The sequence below is a fragment of the Scardinius erythrophthalmus genome (assembly GCF_964197995.2).
Source record: "Scardinius erythrophthalmus genome assembly, chromosome: 25".
Classification (NCBI taxonomy): domain Eukaryota; kingdom Metazoa; phylum Chordata; class Actinopteri; order Cypriniformes; family Leuciscidae; genus Scardinius; species Scardinius erythrophthalmus.
Genome location: NC_138245.1, coordinates 761,242 through 776,639, shown reverse-complemented (window position 1 = coordinate 776,639; position 15,398 = coordinate 761,242). Strand labels below are relative to the sequence as shown.

The 15,398-nt window shown below is 36.8% G+C and overlaps 1 protein-coding gene across 1 annotated transcript in view; it reads left to right on the top strand.

The window, feature by feature from the left end:
• Positions 1–11,709: 11,709 nt before the first annotated feature.
• Positions 11,710–15,398, top strand: part of avil (advillin) — a gene marked incomplete at both ends in the record, with an annotated part of 60,984 nt that continues 57,295 nt past the window's right edge. Inside the window, one exon of the mRNA XM_081357905.1 lies at positions 11,710–11,769. Within this exon, the coding sequence (XP_081214031.1) occupies positions 11,710–11,769 (60 nt within the window). The remainder of the gene's footprint in view (positions 11,770–15,398) is intronic.

Genomic DNA, 15,398 nt, shown 5'->3' with positions numbered 1-15,398 from the left:
CACATTCTAAATATGTGCCAATAAGACTTTTGTCTAAAAGATGTCATCGCCTAGTGTTTTTTCTTCAAAATAAAGTGAAAATCACCCTGCCTTATCATTCACATAACACAATACATTGATTTGAATTTTGCAAAGCACTTTCTGTTTGGAAAGGCCATATGCGGAGTGGGCGTCAACGATCATGCATATTTAGTGGTTCACACCTGAGGAGACAATGGGGCCTGCATACTTAATTACCCATTCATTCAGGTGAGTCACTGAGCCACAAGAATGCAAAAGCAACAGTTGGAAGCATCTCAATTCTTTTTTATTTTTCCACATATTGTGCTTGCAATTTGGCCTATAATATCCAAGGAAAAGTAATTGTGAAAAGTAAAAGTAATTTAGTAATTGTGCAGTTAATTCTCATTCTGTATTTTCAGTTTTGGAATATTTATCCTCTCCCCAAATTTGTCAATAATAAAACACAAAAGTTATTTAAAGAAAAGGCTTATATTTACCTTTTAATAGTTTGTTTACATCTACCTTGTAAATATATTTTTTTATTAAAAAGGTTACAATTACAACAACAATTCAAGTGTAATCTTTCTTTGTAAAAACTAAAGTATACATTTTATCATACATATTTCAAAGGTAAGGATTTGATTGATTATTTGATAACTTTATTTTTGACAAAACATACTATATTTAACATGAGCAAATATTGGCAAACAAAAGCTTATTTGAGGTGGCAGATATTTTACAGTAAAAATGTAATCTATCCAAAACTAATCAACGAAATGTTGTCTTTCATATGTCTGTAACATAGGTCTTTCATTTTTATTATAAGAAATCTAAATGTTAATTTGCAGTTTAATACGTTGCTTATACAAATACATTTTATTTCAACATATTTTAGTCGATATTTACTGAGTGTAGCAATACAGTTTGCTAAAACCGAAACATTCATACACAAACAGAAACGCCTGACTGTAACGTTGTTTTTATGAAATATTAGGGCATATAAATGTTAATTTTCAGTTTAAAACGTTGCTTATACAAATAGCCTACATTTTATTTCAACATATTTCTGTCGATTTTTACTCAACTCAGTATAGCAATACAGTTTGCTAAAACATCATCATTCATTCACACAGAGACGCAATTTAAATTTAAACTGTCTTTTTGCGAGCTGTGGTAAACAGCGCGCATCTCTGCGGCTGCCGTTCATTCATTCACAGAAACGCGATTAACTTGAGAAGGAAAAAAAACTTACTACATATTCGGATCCTCTCTCCTGCAATACCCGCACTCTGAGGTAGATTTTCCATTATTAATATTTCTCACAGCGCTGCCAGATGGTGTAAACACGTAGGCTACAATGATCTGAATAAACTTGTTTTCTCGAGCTGAGATGGGGGCGTTCACAGGTGGATTGCCTCAGTAGTTTGCGTTTGAATAGCACGCGCTCTCCGTGGGCGGAGTCACATTACCTTTGAATTAGCTCTAATGAGCTCGACTGGGATCGCTCTCTTTTAATACAGATTTCACAAGATGAGAATATTTGTTTTTTATATAAATTACCTCATTTAAAAGCATAGAATTCAAGCTTCATGTCTGTGTATCTGTATGTCTGTTTGACTGAGTATTCGCTGAGTTACAGTTCATATTCGGACGCGTTTCAGAATGGTCTTCACTGAAAGAGAGAAGGCAGAACTCGCATCACGTTTATTTTTCTTTATTTGGCAAAAAGCACAACACTTTGTTTTTATTTTGAGTATACACAAAAATAATACACATTTAACAGAATCGATTGATGTATGAAACTTGTTTTGTAAAATCAAAGTCAAAGAGTATTTTGAGTCTCAATTCAACTCATAAGGAAAAAAGCGAGCAGATCACGCCGGCGTGATCTCCGACCTCTGAGGGTTTATTAATGAGTAAAACTACAGTAATGCTTCAGCTTGAAGCTTGAGATCTTTCATCTAAACTGGTTATATCTCTAGCAGTGAATGTTTTATGAGCAGAAGAAGAATCATATTCATCCGCTCAGAGCCGAAGCACAACCACAACAATGTTCTTCCACAAAATACATGCAGTTTTGTTTTTTAACCACTAGAGGGACAAACGTTGCATTGTGTATCAATATTCAAAACATCACGTTTTTAAAAAGATTAAAAAAATGTCTTTTCTTGGTCATTCCATTTCTCCAACTTTATGGAAACGTTATTTTGAATGTTCTCTGAATACATGTTAATGTAAAAAAAATTATAATAATAATAAAAAAAAAAAACGCTTCCCACAGAGTGTAACGCTAGTTACAACGGAAAACGGTGCTTTTTTTAAAAATGACGGAAAGATCAGCACTCATTAGTTCTGGCTCCTTCTGATGCAGTATGGTAAGTGAAGTTTTAGCTTATTTCTGTATTTCACTTATATATTTCCCCGTATTCTTCTGCACTATTTCTGATGTTGAATTCAGAATGTTCGCTGTGCTGCAAAATACAGTCACTATCCGGTGTAGAAACTATACTATAGAATTTTAGAAATACTTTGGCCTGGCTCTGCAGCGCGAGTCTCCACAGACTGCGCGAGCACCTCCCCAAACGGACGAGGCGTTAATACTTGACGCGCTCGCCGTTGTACTATTCTGTGAAACGACAGGGGGGCGACTCGAGTAATTGTTCTCTTAAAGGATCACTCCACCGTTTTTTCATATTAAACTATGTTATTCCCTTATCTAAGACGGGTTGATGCATACCTCTCTCGTCTCAGTGCGTGCACTCAATCGCTCTGGCGCGCGGCGACTCTTTGATAGCGCTTAGCTTAGCCCAGTTCATTCATTAGGGACCAAACAGAGATGAAGCTAGAAGCGACCAAACACCTCCACGTTTTCCCTATTTAAATACAGTTACGTGAGTAGTTACACGACCAAGTATGGGGACACAAAATAAAACGTGGCGCTTTTCTAGGTGGGTAAAAAGGATAACTATAATGTATGGCGGAATAGCACTGGGAGCACTTCGGTAAAAAGTCACGTTGGTTCTAATGACAGAAGAGAGAGGGAGAGGAGTTTTCAGGAGTGATGATATTACTGCGCCGAGTCGAAGTGCTCCCAGTGCTATTCCGCCACACATTATAGTTATACTTTTTACCAGCTTAGCCATGTTTTATTTTGTGTTTATTTTATTTTATGTTTGCTTTGTTATATGATTTTAATGTTTTCATTTTTGTAAAGCACTTTAGGGCAACGTCTGTTGTTTGAAAATGTGCTATATAAATAAAATTGCTTGTTTGCTTGCTTGCAGTCTCTGTCTATAGAGATTCAGAATTTTGTGAAATCAGACAAGCACTCAAAGAAGTATCTCTCTCCTGCTTACTGCTCAACAATCTCCTTCATGCTTCAGATGTCAGAGGAGGTGCTGGATGAGCTGGACCTCAACAAATACAACACATCAGATGAGGGTAGAAGAAGACTGATACCAGCTGTGATCAACTGCAGAAAAGCTCTGTGAGTTATTAACAACCTTAGTCTTAAAGGTGTTGTGACAGGCATTTTCATTAATTTAATGTGTTCCTTGAGGTCCACTTACAATATTATTAAAGTTGTTTTTGCACAAAATTTTCAATAAATTATTATTTTCCCACCCTCATTCTGACCTTCTGTCAGAAGCATGCAGTTTAAGTAATTAATACCCTCCGGTCTTATTGGCTAAATTAATCTTTCTCCTTGTCACCTTATTCACCACATTTCCAGGGTCGGTACATGTTGTTTAATAATTTATTATTCTATTGTAGATTGCCCAACTGGAATATCACTGCTCAGTGTAGTGAGAGTTTGTCATCAGCGCTCCAATCCTCAAACTGTGTCCTGAGAGAGCTGGATCTGAGTAACAATGACTTGCAGGACTCTAATGGACTGAAGAGTCAGCTCACTGAAATTGTCAGCTGCAGATACTGAGGTATTAAGAACATATGAAAGATTGTTTACTGTCTTCCGGTCATAATGTTGATGTGTGTCTGTAGATGATCTTACTGTGTGTGTCTGTAGGTTGTCTGGCTGTATGGTGATAGAGGAAGGCTGTGGTTTTGTGTCTTCAGCTCTGAGTTCAAACCCCTCACACCTGAGAGAGCTGGATCTGAGCTACAATCACCCAGGAGAGTCAGGAGTCAAACTGCTCTCTGACAAATTGAAGGACTGCTCACTGCAGATACTCAAAAGTTAGAAATCTAAATCAGGCACACACACTGTTCTGAATCTGTAAAAACCGAGTAATAAGGTTGCTTTAATATTTCTATTGTAAACCAATCATCAAAAAAAAAAAAATTGTGATTAATTTAATTATGAACCCATTTATGAATCATAGATGTGAACTGATGACAGTATATCTAGGATATGAACATTTTGGTTGATACAGATAACCGATAATTCTTTGTATTTGAAAGCTGATATTCAATATGTTGGCGATAAATCTAAATCCAAATTTTGATATACTTTGAGAGCCTGATTTCAAAACAAAAGGCTCACCATTAAAAGCCATGTCCCATAAACGTTAACATAAATCAAACGTATACAGTAACCTAGTTTAAACCAGTGTAAGATTCCTTAACTTTTCAAATTAATTTTACACGCCTATGGTGGATTTTTAGAGGCGTGACGAGATGTCGTGCCATGAGATCTTGCGAGACTAAAATGTGATTTCTCATAGAGTGAAAAGCTGTTTCATGACATCGCCATTACGGAGCGTGAGGGTGAAATTAGCATAGAATATGCCACCGCTACATTCTGCCTCCACTGTCGGTTTGCTGTTTTTATAAAAAATAAAAACCATTGTAAACTATTGTAAAGGCCTGCTCTGCTCATCCAGCACGAGTTGCAGTCGCACACAGTGCAGCAGGAATCACAGTTCACTGATTGCGTGATGATGGTGGAGGATTCGTTACGCAACAGAGCCTAAACGTCTGATAAATGTCTTATATTGTAGAATGCGCACTCAGCACCGCCGCTCCCTATACATGGAGTACGTGCCATCGCGAATCTGAAAGTGAAAGCCTGGGTGCGCTTCATAGCTTCCTGGTCATGACATCACCCGACTATGACGTCCCATCATACACTTACATTGGACTGAGTTCACACATTTGCTTTAGATGTAATCACGCAGAGGCATTTCTAAACCGTCCTTGACGCAGCGAGAGTATCGAAATGGAAATAAATATCATTAGGTCAGTGGAAGAATCATGACACATTTGGAAAGTCGTCATAATGATCTATTGCGGTGTGTGCCTGTGAGTGAGTGTGTGTGTGTGTATGCGTGTATCTTTATATATTTAGTCCCACATAAATGAAGTTGTCAACGTTTACTCACCCTCATGTTCAAAACTGTATGATAAAGTGTATATCAGAATCTTTATATACCTTATTTCCCACACAGTGAAAAATATTGAGAAAATATTCTTGCAGAACTATCTCTTAATCTTTATTGTTTTCATTTGTATTTAAATGTTCAAAGTTATTTTTGTTTAGAAAATGTTTAAACTTTTTTTTAAAGACAACACTGAAGTTTATCTTTTCAACCTGTTTTTGTAATGTAATTCCGTACCATGACAAAAGCTTCAGCAATTATTGTGACATAAAAATATAATACAATCCCATGATTAATTCTTACACTTTTAATCTCCAAACTTTCCTGTCTCTGACAGATGGAGATTCTGTACAGGGAGAAATACAATGCATCAGGAAAGTATTCACAACGCTTCTCTTTTTCCATATTTTGTTATGTTACAGCCTTATTCCAAATTCTTATTCTCAGCAGCACATTTGGACTTTATAATATTTTTTTTTATAATCACTAAAGTATGGATTCTGGTGCAGTATTCAGGGATTTCTTGATTTTTCTCAGATTTGAAGGGTTAAATTAAAGTTTATGGTGGTAAATGTGATCATCACTGACTTTTTTATCATTTGGTTTTACATTACATTTAAGTGAAAGATTTAAAAAAATCTACTTAAAATACTTTTACCAATTATACAACCAGGCCCTAAAAACGCTAATATTATTGTTAATATTTTATGAATAAAAGGGTATATTTTAAGGGTGAAACCGTTAAAAATCAATCAAGCAGTGCGAGCAGTGGGTCTGACAGGAGCTTTTCTGAGGGAAATTTTACTTTTTAAATTTTACTTTTACGCGACAAATGACTTTTAAAAGGTAATAGTAAGTTTCACTATAGTAAGGGAGAGTAATGTCGTACACTATATTGGCAAAAGTTTTGGAACGTCTGTCTTTACATGCACATGAACTTTAAAGGGGTCATATGATGCAATTTCTTGTTTTCCTTTTTCTTTAGTGTGTTATGTAGAAACTTCTTAGAACTGATAAGAAAGTAAATGTGTACCTTGAAATGCAACACAAGTCGCTTTGGATAAAAGCGACTGCCAAAATGCATAAATGTAATGTAAATGTATTATTGTTGTTGCCATGTCGTGGACACGCTGTGTTTTGACAAACTACTTTGTTTGGCCTTCCAAAAGAGGACACAATTAGAAAACAGTGCTTCAGCTTTATTTACAACACTGTTCCAGAACAGTACAACTAAAATATTTGACTGTGTGCTGCGCATTTTTGGGAGGACTGTTTCCAGAACCTGCGAGAGTACAAGGCCGGCTGTGCACAAAGGCTCGTTCAAAGTTTTTTTTATTGAATGACAACTTTGCAAAAACTATTACTATACAATGTAATATACATATTTTTTCTCCTTTTTTTTCTTTTGGAATACACATATGAACATACCTGTAAGGCCCGTTATATATTGGTCCAATCTGCCGGTTCGCCAATACACGGGGAAGGAATCACGTGTTCTGTCCTCACTCATGCAAAATATTGGTTGGTTAAATTTGTAATATATTAATCATATATTTACTCGTTTATTTCATCTGACTCCATAAATGAAAGGTTTTAATAATATCTGTGCCTCACTAAAGGTGAGCGAATGTTTGACTATTCCTTTTAACCATTAAATGAACAATGTCAAAATCAGTTGGAATAATCACATTGTAGCAATTTAATATTTCAGATATCAGAGATCAATTCCACAATCAATTCAAATATCTAGAACATGGTTATACATTGGTTACACCAAAGAATCTTACCCAGCTTGTACCTGAGAGAGAGAGAGAGAGAGAGAGAGAGAGAGAGAGAGAGAGAGAGAGAAAGAGAGAGAGAGAGAGAGAGAGAGAGAGAGAGAGAGAGAAAGAGAGAGAGAGAGAGAGATAGAGAGAGACCTATTCCTTTCGTGTCCAGCCAAGAAGAACCCAGGGAGAGCGCGAACACCTTTCTTTATCCTGTCTGACCAGGTGATATGGGGGATGGGGAGACCATCCTCAAATGGCTTCTATTCAATGAAAGGGGGGTTGCCTTATCTGGCCTTATCTCTAAACCAGTTTTCTCTAAACTTCTATAAACCTTATTTCCTTTTATTTTATCTATCTGGATATGAGATATCTGTACCACTCACTTTGAGACATTTCAAATTACACCGAAAACATAACAGTCAATGATAAACATTCACATTAAACCATATTCTTGTGTGAGTTCTTAGTAGTTTGCGGAAGTGAGGTCGTATGGGGGAGGTCAAATGGTAATTAGCCCTTTGTCTCAGACCAGGGCCTCAACCAGTATTTTCAGTCTTACATACCCCACCCTCCCACCCAATTACAAACAGACCCGCATTAAGAAGTCCTACAAGAGATGATTTAAATCACAGTATAAATTATAAAACATAAAGGTGAATGGGTTAAAAATGGAAGAAACTAAATACACACGAGAAAAAAAGGAGTAAAATAAAATAAATAAGGGGAAAGGGGTAGCTACTCTGATATTGTTGTAGTTGGTTTCTCAAAGAATATCAAGAAGGGGTGCCAAATTTTGTAAAATTTATTCTCAGATCCCTGGGTGGTGTAACGTATTTTCTCTAAATTCATACAGGTTATAATGTCCCTAATCCAATGTGAGTGGGAAGGAGGAGCAGGATCTTTCCACTTGAGTAAGATAGCCCTACGAGCCAATAAGGAGGTAAAGGCCAATACTTTCAGCTTCACTTTAGGCAAGCCTAAATTCGGAGCAATGCCAAAAATGCCAGTAAAAGGGTTTGGTTCAATTTGAACTTTTCAGAACGATGAGCTTTGTAAAAATGTATGCGTTTCAGAAAGGCGGGGTTAAGAGGAGCAACAATAATGTACAGTATGTGTAAAATAATGACTTTTTTGAACCTAAAACTGCGTAAACAAATTGCATTAAACTAAATACACAAAATAATGTTCCTTTTAGAACCATCATATGACCCCTTTAATGACATCCCATTCCTGATCCGTAGGGTTTAATATGGAGTTGTTCCACCCTTTGCTGCAAAAACAGCTTCAACTCTTCTGGGAAGGCTTTCCACAAGCATTAGGAGTGTGTTTATGGGAATTTTTGACAATTCTTCTGATGTTCTCTCGGGTTGAGGTCAGGACTCTGTGCAGGAGTCTAGTTCCTCCACACCAAAATCCTCATCCATGTCTTTATGCAATTACACAATCACATTCTCGAAACGGGAATGGCCTTAAATGAGAAACGATTCAAGGATTATTTTGCATAGATGTTACATTTCTATCAAATTCCAATGCAATCCTTCTGTGACTAGAGGCATAAATTAGCAATTAGTGTGAGAATCAAAGATCAGTTTCAGCAACTTGTTTCTTTCCTAAATTAATCAATGTTTTTAGACTAATTAGTTCAATTAATGGTTCAATTGCTCACTCATAAAGACAGTAACATGTCGCCACCTACTAGCTTAATGATGCAAGTCGCGCAAACACAGACAAGTTGAGTAATACAAACAGTGAAAAGTCCCAGTGCTGATAATGGGGAAATATCCAAACACATTCGAGGTTTACAAATATATATTTATACAATAATAATGGCAATATGTTTATGAGTGCTTGTGTTGTTAAATTGAGCTTATAGTTTCCACTGTCATTGGCAAAGATGTACAGTATATCTTAAAGGGTAACTAAACCCCTGGTCAGAGCCTGACTCCACCCACTGGCAATATTTGAAAAATGCTAGAAAATTGGGCAGACCCCAGCGGAGATGGAGGGGACGAACCGTGAGCGGGGGGGGGGGGGGGGGCGTGCACCTGAGACCTGCTGTCAGACTCTCTAAAATGGAGAGTTTGCTCACAGGGTCACAAGACGACGTAAAGAACATGCATCTGATGAGTTTTATCGAGTTGATGTCAATAGCGCTCTCTGTAGGCATTTTCATATTTTGCCGCTATGTGGAAAAATCTAGAAAAATGCGCCGATGCGTTTGTCGACCCCAGAGGATTAACTTTAGCCTAACCATAAATTGTGATTAAAATATATATGATCACTCACATCAAGATGACGCCGCTGCGGTGGTGGAGTCCATGCAGGAGGAGCAGCGTTTGGCACTGCGTCGCTTTTCAGCGCGAGCTGTGTGGAGAAGCCCATTTCCACCTCTATTGTGCTGGAGAAGCAATCCCGCGTAAAATGCAGGTTTCACACTCACGGTCTTCCAGGCCAAGTGCATGCAAACACTGGCGCCTAATTTCCAAGTCTGCTGGAAAGCTATGCAATCCAGCAGTGCTGTTACAACCAGCAACACTACACCTAAGTACCCTCCTGCCCACTATACAATACAGATTAATCTACGCTAGCTCGTACCAGGGGCGTGGTGAGCTGAAACCTGCTTACGTCACCTGCCACCGCTTACGTCACTTGCCACCGCAACATCCAATAGGAAAATTCAACTGCAGTAGCCACCGTTCAACCTGAAGAGGGCAGCACTCAGACGTCTTTACACCATATATTGTAAAATTAAAACACTTTATACCCAGATGTCAAAAAAGTTACTTGAATCAATGAACAGCACTAATAAAGCCCCATTCTTACAGATCATTAACTAGAAAAAGTTGGTTTAGGGTTTAGTTACCCTTTAAATAGGAATCGATTGTAATAATGTTAATCTCATGGGCACAGTTTGCAATACCTGCTCTCCTTCTCTAATCTCAATCGACTTCTCTCTTTCTTCTTCTCTTAGTCTCTTTATCTTTACCTGTATATCTTCCCTTCCCAATGCTAAGGTCTGATTGATACAGTCTTTGCAAACTGATTATTTCTGTCGGTCGTTTAAAACTTCTAGCGTAAAACAGCTTTTTATCTACTTGCATCTTCTCTCGCTCTGTATGACGTACTCTACCACAGCCAGCATCTACCACAGCTTTTTATCATGGACAGATGGATTTCAAGTACTTGGATAACAAAATAAATTTTATAAAACCTATTTTATTTGTGAAGTGAAACATACGTTATTCCAAAAGATATGGGGCCTTTGACAAAACATCAGGGGCTTAAGCCCCCAAAGCCCCCCTCTTGCAACGCCACTGGTGTATAATAAACAGGACAAAGGATCTAGTTTTTATTTAATTTTAATAGCTTAATTCAGTTAAATACATTCAGTAATCCCACATATTTTGCTATAATGTAACCACTTATTTCTGAAATTGATGTAATAGTTGAGAAAGGTTTTATCCCACCATGACTATTGACACCAAATCATTTCTGCAATCCTAGAGATAGAACCAATGGATCAATATGAAATGACATTCTGCATATGGCTTGAATGACTGTATTTTAATAATCTGAGATATGTTAGTCTGTGGTTGCATTGATTTGAGGCAGTAAACAGACTCTGACCCACTGAAGATCAGCACCTGCTCCATCACTCGTTTCTTGTCCTTTGAATAACTCTGTTTGTTTACATTGCTCATTTGCATAGACTGGGCTGAAGCTTTATCCTGATTGGCTGCTGAGCGGAGCTTTGAGTGACAGCAGGCAAATACAATCAAATGAAGCATCTGTTCAATCGCAGCAAAGATATGGACAAAAAAGGGCATATTTTAGTTTCTTCTCTGCTATAGGATCAGAGAATCCCGGATCTGTTCACTGTCTCTGGACTAAACACATCAGTTTCAATCTATCTGAGGAGAGTCTTCTTTAAACATCACTGTTCGGGCTTCAAGGTAACTATTCAAACTTAAAATTAATGTTGCTTTAACAATATTAAACTGTTATTAAAACTATTTTACATTGGGCTAAATATGATCAAACATTTAGTAGTGGCCAAAAGTGACACTTTATTCAAACATTATTATAAATGTGTTAAAGATTTTGTCAACATATTGTGTAGTTGTGCTTTGAGTCAATTGTTATATTTGTGATAATAACGTAATTAAACATTGTGCCACATCATTTTTGGCCACATGCAAAAACAAGAGTGAACCAACCAAATATTAATAACTGATTATGTTTGCTTTTTCCTGTCAGCTTTTTGTTTTTCTATTACTTTTTTTGCATTGTAAAATAAAACATGTAGTTGTAGTTTTTTTTTTTTTACCAAATAATTTAGTCAGATAGATCTTATCGAAGTTTAGTGTTTTGTTCTTCCCTCATATTTAATTTTTTTTAAATAATCAACAATATTTCCTCATATTTTGATGGTTCATTAAACTTGTAGAGTCATTAAAAACAAATCTCCCCTCCGGACATCACTTTTGGACACTATTGTGAGTGTGAAAAATACTGGCAATAACTTCTTCAACATAAAGGAAGGTCTAATAATAGTGAATTAAAGGTTTGTTTTCTGTGTGGTGTTTTAGTGTTGAAAGATGCAGCAAACGTTCAGAGCCGTCACACACTCTCCGGGAACACTCATCTGGAGGATCGAGGTGGGTTTCATTGGTGAAAGAATCATTTAATACATAATCTATTGAAGAAACGTATGCATGAAGAATGTTTTCGCTGCTGTTAAATGTTCACTGATTTGAACATCTTTTGATCAAGTATAAAGACATTTTTAAATTCCCACTCAATACAACCTGCAATGTGCTATTTGCATATATAATGTGCGAGAATATAAGCCAACTATTGTATTAATGATGGGATGTACAGTATGTGAAACTTCTTTGGGAAATGTCCCGCCCCTTACCATAAGCACCAGTTTAACACACTACTAGCTAACTCAACCAGGCCCCGCCCCTTTATTCTGCATATTAATTATTAAAATGAGGAATATTTTGACGTGTTCGTTCCGGAAGAAACTCAACACTACAATGGAGGCGTTTCAGGAGTTCAGAAACACTGACACTGATATAGAGAAGAGCTGGAGCTTTTTCTTGCTCAAACATCAACATTACACACTAAACACAGATGAGGAAAAGCAGAATATTTCCTCTTTAAGGGTCAATTCTTCTCTGAAGCTCATTTAATTTTCCTCATAAGGATGGATTTGCCTTTGGAGTGTAAATCCTTTATCAGGCCTCTTTCCTTACTCTGGATTTCTTCTCTGATGTTCTTATGAAATGCAGTATATAAAGCTTAATTTTTACAATATTCAATGCAATTGAATACCAATTTAGGGAGTAACTTTTGTATTGCATTAATCACCTGGAGCCGGATTCACAAAAATCTTCCCTCTTAAAGGTACACTGTGATAACAAATCTTGGTTCTTCGCCTACCGTAGTTGCAACACGCGTAGAGGCACTACAGAGCACTATTCGTTTGAATGCAAAATACAGTTTCACCGCTAGATGGGAGAAATTCCTACACAGTGTTCCTTTAAGAAAGAAGTTAAGAAAATTCTTAAGATAAATTCTAAGAAGTTTGTAAGAATATTCCTAAGTGCAATTCTTAAAAAATAAATTCGTAAGAAAAAAGATGAGAACATTCTTAAGAAGATTTTTTTTGGGAGTTAGAAAATAAGAAGAAAATGGCAGTTAAGAAGAATTTTATTATTAAGAATGTTTTGTGAATCCAGCCCCAGATCACAGTTTTTAAAGGGGTGGTATAATGCCCTTTTCTTAAGAGGTAAAATAAGTCTCTGATGTCCCCAGAGTGTGAATTTGAAGTTTTAGCTCTAAATACCCCACAGATATTTTTATATAGCATGTTAAAATTGTCACTTTTTGAGGGTGAGCAAAAACACACAGTTTTTGTGCCTGTCCCTTTAAATGCAAATGAGCTGCTGCTCCCGGCTCAGGGGGCGGAGCTACAAGAGCTTGTGTCCTTTTACCTCACACACACATGCTCTGAAAATTTTAAAAACTTTTAGCCTTTAATGTTCAAACCGGAGTCAGACAATGATGGAGAGACTTGAGAAGAAGTGACATCATGTAGGACATGCAACAGGACATTTCTGAATGGATATTTGATGAATTTATGAAGCTGATGTGTAGTTATCTTCTAGTCATTGATTAGCATATTCTGTCTTGATAATCTATAAATCGTGTTCAGGGGGCAGGTTTATGTAAATTCTAGGGTTGGTGATGTCACTGACCCGGGAGGAATGTGGTGTAGTCTCTACCAGCCGTTTGTTGTAGTCCTTAAAAAGCGATTTCTGTAAAAGAAAATATCTCCCTTTGCTTTGAACTTTGAGTGTTGTAACTTTGCAGATGTTGTTTATTCTCAAACAGCAACATTACACACTAACTAAAGTTAGAAAATAGAAATCATAATCAACCACCCCTTTAAATCAAAGATTTTAGACAAAGTTTTCTAGTAAATTTCACACTGCACAATTTCACTGATTTTTTCTCCAGAAAATGGATCTCGTTTTGGTCCCAGAAAAATTCCACGGCCAGTTTTATGACGGCGACTGTTATTTACTGCTCTCAGTAAGTGTGTCCTTCAGATTATGTTAGATGTTCACCTCTGATTCAGGAATGCAGTTGCAGCTTCATGTTTTTTGTTTCTGGTTTCAGACTCGTAAAACTGGCGGATCTGCGTTCTACGACATCCACTACTGGATCGGCTCGGTGTCTTCTGTGGATGAACAGGGATCCGCTGCGGTTTATGCGGTTCAGCTCGACGAGTTCCTCGGATCTTCTCCGGTCCAACACCGAGAGGTTCAGGGCCATGAGTCCAGCATCTTCTGTGGATATTTCAAACAGGGCATCATGTAGGAGTCACACACACACACACACACACACACACACACACACACACACACACACACACACACACACACACACACACACACACACACACACACACACACACACACACACACACACACCTGTGTTTTAGGTATTATCAGTACTGAACACTGATGAAGAACTGAACTCAACGATCAGTGGTGTGTTCCGTTTGAGTGTGTGTGTGTGTGTGTGTGTGTGTGTGTGTGTGTGTGTGTGTGTGTGTGTGTGTGTGTTCTTGTTCTTCTATCCCGGTGGGGACTTCAACCTGAATGCACACAGACTCGTGGGGACTCGTGTCACCGTGGGGACCTAAATTGAGGTCCCCACCGGCAAAGCCCCCTAGGCACCTCCCAGACAGTGTCTAGACACGCCCCATGCAGTTTTTTCTGAAGTCCTCATGAGGACCGTTTTCAAGACAAAAATCTGTGTGAGTGTGTATCTATGCGCCCCTGGTGGTCACACAGAGAATTGCTGTCCCCACGAGTCACATTGTTCTTGAAAAGTGTGTCACTCTCTAGCGCCCTATTGGGGGTATTGGTCAATAATGAAATTAAAGTATTTAATAATAGTAATAGTAAGATATGAGTTAATAGGGTTTTTAATTATATATATATATATATATATATATATATATATATATATATATATATATATATATATATATATATATATATATATATATATATATATATATATATATATACTGGATATTAGTATACTATTTAGTTATTTATATTACTTTATAAAATAAACATAATTAAATAAATTTACTGTTGATACACTAGAATGAAGATTCTGGATAGACTGAGCCACAAACTAAATATTATTTTTTTAATTTAGCAAATTCTTCAAATGATTAGAATATAACAGATCTCTTAAAATGCCATTCATGTAATTAATCAGGGATCTACAGTATCTATATTCATATACTCATTATTGATGACAATAGGAAAGAAATCAAATGAGGTTTGCCAACTCCAGGGTTTCAGTCTCGCCTCTCCGTGGACTGTTGTATTGGGGGGGGGGGGATTATATACTAAATCTAAATCAATTAATTAAATTAATTAATAATAATTAATTAATTAATTAGTTAAAAACACTCCAAAGTGATTTTGTTAATGTAATTATAATACATTATTATATCATTACTATAATATGTAATTATCATTTAATTCTAAACTAATTAAATCATGATCAGTAAATGATAATAGATTTTCCACTCTGGGATACCCTTCTGACAGAGCCTTTCTGCATACATTACACAGAATCAAAGAGGAGCATATATATATTAATAAATGAACAGGCCCTGACAATATACAATCTTTGTTTCTAAAATTGGCAGCTGCTGTTATTTCTAATCTTCTGGCTTTTTTAATTAAGT